Raw genomic sequence first — 7,707 nt, 5'->3', positions numbered from 1 at the left:
ACAATGGCCTCTCACCCAGTTTTAATTGACTTTTTTACTTCGCTATTTAGCCTCCTCTGGACGAAAGAAAAGAAACAACACATCCAAGATTGAGAACTTTACCCTCAACAGTTTCAAAACTTGTGACATCACACCCCTTGACTTCCTTGGAAAACTGATGTTACACCACTGTTATACTATAACAATTTTTGTATGTTTGTATACTTTTTTCTCTTGTTATACTAAAGAATTTAACTTGATTTTTAAATTGTTGGTCTAAGATTTTTTATTCATACTACCTGCGGAAAAAAATTAACAATACTTACTTAAAAGAAAATAATATTTTAAACTCTTCCCGGTAGTAGTTAAAGCCTTAAAAATATTACCCAGTCAGTCATACTATCCCATGTCCAATAACCTTTAAGCTATTGTGCAAAAAGTTGGAAAAAATGTACACTGAAAATATTATTTTCAATTAGTTATCACATCCAAAGTGAGTCTAGGTTGCTGACCCAGATAGATCAGATCAAATTTTAATATTTTAGAGTGATTTGAACTAATTAGGTATAAAAACCTGAAAGCTATTGAAGAAAAACATGAAAATGTATAGTAAAAAAATGATAAAAAATAGAAAAAGCATCCAAAGTGAATCTAAGTTGCTGACCCAGATAGATCTGATCAAACTTTAATATTTTAGAGTGATTTGGAACAATTAGGTATAAAAACCTGAAAGCTATTGAAGAAAAATGTGTAAATTTACAGTAAAAAATTGACAAAAAAATAGAAAAAGCATCCAAAGTGAGTCTAAGTTGCTGACCCCGATAGATCAGAGCTTACTTTAATATTCTAAAATTATTTGGATCAATTAGGTATAAAAACCTTAAAGCTGTTGAAGAAAAACCTTTATTTGTTGATGGTAAAACTTTAATTTGTTGACGGTCCCTAACTATGCCCAGAGCGAATGTCTGTCCAATATCCAATATCCAACTAACTTCACCTCGGTGTGTGGAATATCGATGATTTTGGATTTATTCCACAGTTCTTAATAGCTTTTCTTCTCAGCTAAATACAGGACAGGATAAAAAAAAAACGAATAAAAAAATGTAAATTTCAAAGAAAGAGCGAACAAAAAATAAATAGGATTTAAACACCAATTTTTATTAAATTTTCACAGTCTCGTTCGGGTTTTTATACGAACATGTGAACATCTTCCGGCTTTTAATTTCTGTACAAATGGTTTTACTAGCTAGTGCCGGTTTTGTGTTTATATGTGATATAGTCGTCCAATCAGTGAGCTTATCTATCTGCCTTCGTCATGGAGCTGTCCAATCAGCTGTCAGCTGCGTTGTAGACTAAGCCAGCGACGCTCTAACTTCCTGCTAGACTTGGCTGCGGTTTTAGAGGATACTGACGTGGGCAACCGCCGACTCTGTCATTCAGTGTAGTTTATGAAAATGATGTTTGAGTTCTGACAGTGAGACGGGTTAAACTCGAACCGAACCGGTGAACTAGGCTTCGGTGGCCACAATGCGTCCCTCGGTCGGAGGCGGACATGGACGGGACAGCAGAACTGTGGTGGTTACGCTCGCCGTCGTGTTGCTGTGGTCGCTCGGAGTTGCTGCCATTCAAGAGGAACCCAAAACACTTCAAGAGCACAAACAACAACAGGAAGTAAGAGTTCGTTTCGAACCCAAACCGGTTAAATGTTATTTTGGGGGGCGACCATCGCCGGTTCTGTCTCCCTCGAGTTAGCCGGCGCTAGCTAGCCGCTACATAGCCGCTGAGTTCGGGTGTCACGTTACCTGATTGGGCCCATTAGTCAGAACATTCCGGTGTTTTTAATATCAGGTGTTGCTCAGACACGCTCGGTTGGAGTCGTTGTGCTCTGCGGGCATGCAAGCCCAGACACACGGTGCTGACTTGTGCCGCTTCCTCCCTCCAGAACGCCCCCAGCGCCCGGCCGGCTGAGCCCGCCGTCCCCGCCGATGGCTCCAACAAAGCCAACCTGGGCTTCATCCACGCATTCGTGGCCGCTTTCTCCGTCATCATCGTCTCCGAGCTGGGGGACAAAACCTTCTTCATCGCGGCCATCATGGCCATGCGCTACAACCGGCTGACGGTGCTGGCGGGGGCGATGCTGGCTCTGGGAATCATGACCTGTCTTTCAGGTTCGTAAAGTTCCACCTGTTAACCCGCCGAGCCTCTCCACGCAGTAACGTGTCCTCCTTCCTCCACCTCCAGTGCTGTTCGGCTACGCCGCCACCATCATCCCCAGAGTTTACACCTACTATGTCTCCACCGCCTTGTTTGCCATCTTTGGGCTGCGGATGCTGAGAGAAGGGCTGAAGATGAGTCCAGATGAAGGCCAGGAGGAGCTGGAGGAGGTGCAAGCCGAGATTAAGAAAAAGGATGAGGAGGTGAGTTCACCCAGGGTTTGCAGATTTATGTTGAACCCCAAAATCTCAAAGCAGCTCCAGGGTTGCCACGATTGGTCGTTCCTTTATATTCTATGGGGTCAGAATGTAGTAAAGTTGAACAAAGTTGAGAGCGTTCAGCACAAAAAAATGCACTTTTTTATGTTCCAGTCAGTGAGACTAAAACTTGATCTTTAGTGAAGAATAATTCCTTGTTTCAGATTATGTGAATGCTTAGTATTTCTCATGCTGTTGGTAGCAAAACGTTCATCTTGTTAATGACATTACTGCTTGTATTTATTGTATTTATAAACTTTTTAGTTTTTGAAATATTGAGCAAAATATATCCCTTAGGGAACGTGAATGAGAGTCTTCAAATTTCAAAAAAAAAATAATTAGATTAGCAACAAGTCTTTAAAAATTACCTGGGCTAAGTTTTGATATTATTTTATTGTAATTAAAAAAAAATAGAGTTTAGTTTCTATTTTCGCAACATGCTAACTTTTTTGGCTAATTTGTTATCTACTGAAACTATTTCACAGTTTAGTTAGTATTTAAGCTACAAGCTAGCTTTTTTTTTTTGACTAATTTGACCTCTAACCTCCTGCTCACACCACTAGCACCACAGCTCCGATGCGACCGCCGCAGTCTTTACGTAACTTTAAAAATGCAATAGGAAATCCCTCTGCAGGCGTTCACGTCCTGCGGTCAGGTCCCCGCGTCGCTGTGAATCCATTTCGTTTGGTTCAAATTTCACCGGACGACGCAGCGGATCCGCAGCAAATGAAGGGGTTTTAGCGTGAACGTCTGTGAGTTCGGAGTTTTGCGAGGTCGGCAGCAGAACCTGCAGCTGCAGCCAACCTGTAGCTAATATGAGTGAGACCGCTCCCGCATCGCACCTGAGCTGTGACGCTAGCCGTGTGAGCAGGGTCAGGGTTTTTGGGATAATTTGGAGTTTAGCTCATATTTAAGGACACTAAATGTTATAGCACTAAATATTTTTGCAAATTTTGTAGCAGTTTCACTACAAAATTTAGGTCAACGTCAGCACTGTATTATAGTTCTTTAATGAAATTTCCAGTCTTATAGCAAATTTAACTTTTAACAAAGCTTTTGTATGTTCAGTGACTACTTTCAGGAAAAAGCATTCACACTATCATCACAGATAATGCAACATTTCTAGTTTAATCCTGGTTTAATACCAGAAACTAATGAAGGACAGAAACTGCACAATCCATTAAAAGTTTATTAAACTATCATCTTCAATGTCTTTATTTTTAGTTAGTTTAAAGCTAATGATGGTTAAGATGTGTGTTTTACATCCACTTTTCACATGACCTGATTAGTCGACTAATCCTGAAAAAATAATCTGTGATTAGTCGACTAATAAAATAAATGTTTGTGGCAGCACTAAGCAGCTCACAAGGTTTCCATTTAAACTGTAAATATCAATAAAGTTCCACTCCAGTCAGCTTTAAATCTATCGTAGAAGCATTCCCAGTGGTTTTAATTATGATTAAGCCGATTTTAGGCAAAATCGTCGTTTTCTAGGACACTGTTTCTGTAAAGCAGGATTGTTGACGCAGAGTAAGCCTGCCCTGACTTCCCATCATCCCTTTTTTTTCTTAACAGCCACTCACACCTTTTAACCAAACATTAGTAATGCAACAAAAATGGCAGCAATTTATCCAGCCGCACAGTTCAGATCCAGAGTCCAGCTCAGACGAGGAAAACGAAGACATTCATGGATCTATTGGTCTACAAGTGGATGGATCAGAATAGAGAGGAGCAGGGAGCTTCATTTTCTTTATACATGTCCTCCATCAAGGGGAAAATTCTACAACATGTTTAAGCACAATTTAATTGGAGTGTGTTTTAAAGAAAGCATTCAGACAGACTATCTCTGCTCCACAGTGAGTCATAATTCAAGATATTATTCATAACACAAGTATTTTTTGCCGGCAGCTACAACGCTCCAAACTTGCTAATGGGACTGCAGATGTGGAGGCAGGAACAGGGATCACTCTACCTCAGACCAAGTGGTACAGCTTCATCTCGCCGATCTTCATCCAGGCCTTCACCCTGTCCTTCCTGGCAGAGTGGGGCGACCGGTCGCAGCTGACCACCATCATTCTAGCCGCCAGAGAGGTGAGGGTCTCTAAGAGAAGAGGCGCTCCCGTGTGGAGGCTCTTATTCTGAAAGAGCCGTGTTTTCCAGAACCCCTTTGGAGTGGCAGTGGGCGGCACATTGGGACACGTTTTGTGCACTGGGCTGGCTGTGATAGGAGGCAGAATGATCGCTCAGAGAATATCCGTCAGAACAGGTGAGTTGACCTGACGGGTTCCTGCACAGTTCTGCAGAATCGTATCTCTGCTGGACATTTCATCCGCTCGTCTCTGGACAAGAAGAAGCTTTGCTTCAGACGTTTCCAAATCTGCTGTCATGAAGGACACAGTTTTGCTGTTATTAGGCTTTTTTTCTTATTTCCAAAACAGAGTATTGCTGGTGAGTTAAAAAAACGGCTTTGCATGCAGACTCCAAGAGATCAAAGTGTAGATGCAGGAAACAACCTGAGATTATTTTAGTGGTGACTAAAATAGCAACAAATACATCAAAATAGAAAGGAGGTAAAACGATGGAGGAAATGTCTGATCAAATGACATTTTCATTGAAAATGTTCAGGCAGGTAAAGTTAGCAGGTTTTAAAAATAAATCTACAATATGAAGTATTTTTTAACGCAGAATGTAGTTTTCAGTGAAGCAGCAGATCTCTTCTGAAAACAGAAGAGAGATAAAACAGGACTTTATTTTATTTGGCACTTGCAGCAAAATAAATAAAGCAGTAAAATATATTAAACAACACAAGAAGTATCATATGAAACAACGCAACTCACCCAAAATGGCCACCTAGCTGCACTTTATAGGATGTAAATAGAGCAAAGTTGACACGCAGTATCACATTGAAATGTGATTGGATGAATGCACTCATTTCATGTTAACCCCCACACATCTCACTGTTTTCATCACATTTATCAGCAAACCTTCATAAACGCCGTCTCCTCATTGACCGCAGCACGCCGCCACCGTACCAAAGTAGGTGAAGTGTTGATGCAGACGTTCAAAACTGGTCAGCAAAATCTAAAGTTTGAATCGGTGAACTAGACTTGGGCAGTATTCAACTTTTAATAGCGTCAACCTTCCTCCTCATTTTACCTACGGTATGACCGGGACTAATGCAGAACTTCATCCTCTGACGTGGCTTTACCAAACTGCTGGGCTTTCCTCCACCGTACCAAACACAGTTATTGGAACAACATGAAAAGGTTGGATTAACCATTTAATTTGAAAGTAATGCAACAAATGTATTGGAAAAGTAAAAAGCATCAAATTAACGAAGAATTTACAGCAATTTTTTGGCACTTTCCGAGCCATTTTAAGAACTGTACCGATTCATTAAACAACAGACCCAATTAGTCAAACTCCACATAAGACATCATAAGGCATGATCTAACACTCCTGCAGATAGTTTAGCCCATGTGAGCAGAGAAAGTCATCGCGCGAGAGACTGTCTGCTTCCACGTGCGTGAGCTGGTCCCTCAGACATTTGATGTGTGCACGCTCACAGCATCTCAGTGAGCGCGCACGACACTTTATCATGTGTGCTCGCTGGGCTCTGTCTCTGCTCACTGAGAAACTCTGAGTGAAAGTGGAAAAGGACTTTTGACTGTTGTGGGCGGAGACAAAGGGCTTCGTTGGCGTTTTTCTGGTTGTATGGCGTTATTAGTCAAAAATGCGTCCTTAAATTAGAGGTGTTTCCATTTCTTGCAGTCATTTTTTTCATGCATAATTTACAGACGGCCTCTTCAGGATTAGGGGGCTGTCCTTCTTCATGTACTTGGAAGCCAAAGTTCTCCCAAACTGAAGTTCTTTTAGACATAAAGTCAGTGGTACACAACATGCTCTCTCTCTTCCTGTCACTCGCTTGATGTCACATGATGCTCCCCAGCAGATTATATCCTATTAAAATAAAGTAAAAATGTAAACAACAATAAATGCCACAAAACGTACAATCAGCCTTAGGTATTATAGAAAATGATAGCGTGTCTATTTTTAGACACAGACGGTGTGGTTTTACCTTAACCTTAGGTGAACTTTTTGTTTTGGTTGGAAACAGAAATATCTGGTTAAAAGGCTCTGAATGCCAGGACTGAACCGAATGAAAGGTTCTGGGCTCGCTCTGGACCAGATTAACAGTGACTTGATACATTCTGAAGAACAGCACATACACAAAGCTTCCAAGAACAAAACTACTTTCAGAACCAACCAGAAATAGAAAAAAAATCATGGTCATTTACATTTAGTGTTGGACTCTTCCACATTGATTTAATGTTGGTCCTTCACAGCTTCCTTACTAGTTTATTATGGGTTGTTGTGCCAAACTAGTGAATCGGTACTGACTGCTTTTGTCAGATCTACACTCTATAACCAATAACACTCTTCCATTACTAGTGATTTCAGCTCAACAAAGGATCAACTGATGTTAAAGATTACAAGTTCTGAGAGTAAACTTGGTCAGAAAAATATAAAAAATGTCTAAAAATATAAAAATGATGGTTATACGTGGGAAAAAAAAAGACTCGTTTAGAAAAACAATTGAAGATCCTTGAGATTTAGCATCTGAACTCAGAAACTATTAGACTTTTTCTAATCTTGTATGATTACTGCTTCTCTGCTGAGAATCCAGCCTTTTATCATCTGTGTTCAGTGTTTCTACACTAATAAAACCTGTTTTCCTTACACGCTGAGCTGCCAGAGTTCTAACAAGAACACAAAGCTTCCGGTTGAGACTTTCTGCTTTTATCTCCATAGTTACGATCATCGGAGGGATCGTCTTTCTGGCGTTCGCCATCTCGGCTCTGTTCATCAAGCCAGACGATGGTTTGTAACCTGGGATGAAGGACTCGGTTTCTCTGTAAATACGTGAAGCTGAAGTGAAGGGACGGCAGTGGGACCGGGTCTGTGTCCAGCAGACGTGTGAGGATCCACGGCCGTCCTGCTTTCCCCCCGAAGGCCTTTTCTCTGATCCACAAGTGTCTGTCCACTCAGGTAAAGACTGGCACAAACCAGGGCTCCAGCCTTTCAACTGCCCTCATCCTGATGCTTTATTTAAGAAGCTCCACATGGAAGCAGAAGACTCCGGGATCGACATGAAGACTGGACTCCTGCTCGAGGCCCACATGCTGTACACTGTTAGGCAATAAGTACATTATCAAATACTTTAGTTTTCTTTTAAATAAACGTTTTTTTTCCCACT

At 41.1% G+C, this 7,707-nt stretch overlaps 1 protein-coding gene across 1 annotated transcript; it reads left to right on the top strand.

Annotated features, from left to right (window-relative positions):
- Nucleotides 1-450: 450 nt before the first annotated feature.
- Nucleotides 451-7,707, top strand: tmem165 (transmembrane protein 165). Its single transcript, XM_024259054.2, has 6 exons — nucleotides 451-1,650; nucleotides 1,922-2,147; nucleotides 2,221-2,396; nucleotides 4,359-4,541; nucleotides 4,611-4,716; nucleotides 7,263-7,707. Exons 1-6 carry the CDS (start codon nucleotides 1,507-1,509, stop codon nucleotides 7,337-7,339), a joined length of 912 nt encoding a protein of 303 aa, XP_024114822.1. The 5' UTR covers nucleotides 451-1,506; the 3' UTR covers nucleotides 7,340-7,707.

This window comes from Oryzias melastigma, linkage group LG4 (genome assembly GCF_002922805.2).
Source record: "Oryzias melastigma strain HK-1 linkage group LG4, ASM292280v2, whole genome shotgun sequence".
Taxonomy (NCBI): Eukaryota; Metazoa; Chordata; class Actinopteri; order Beloniformes; family Adrianichthyidae; genus Oryzias; species Oryzias melastigma.
This window is presented reverse-complemented; position numbering and strand designations above follow the sequence as displayed.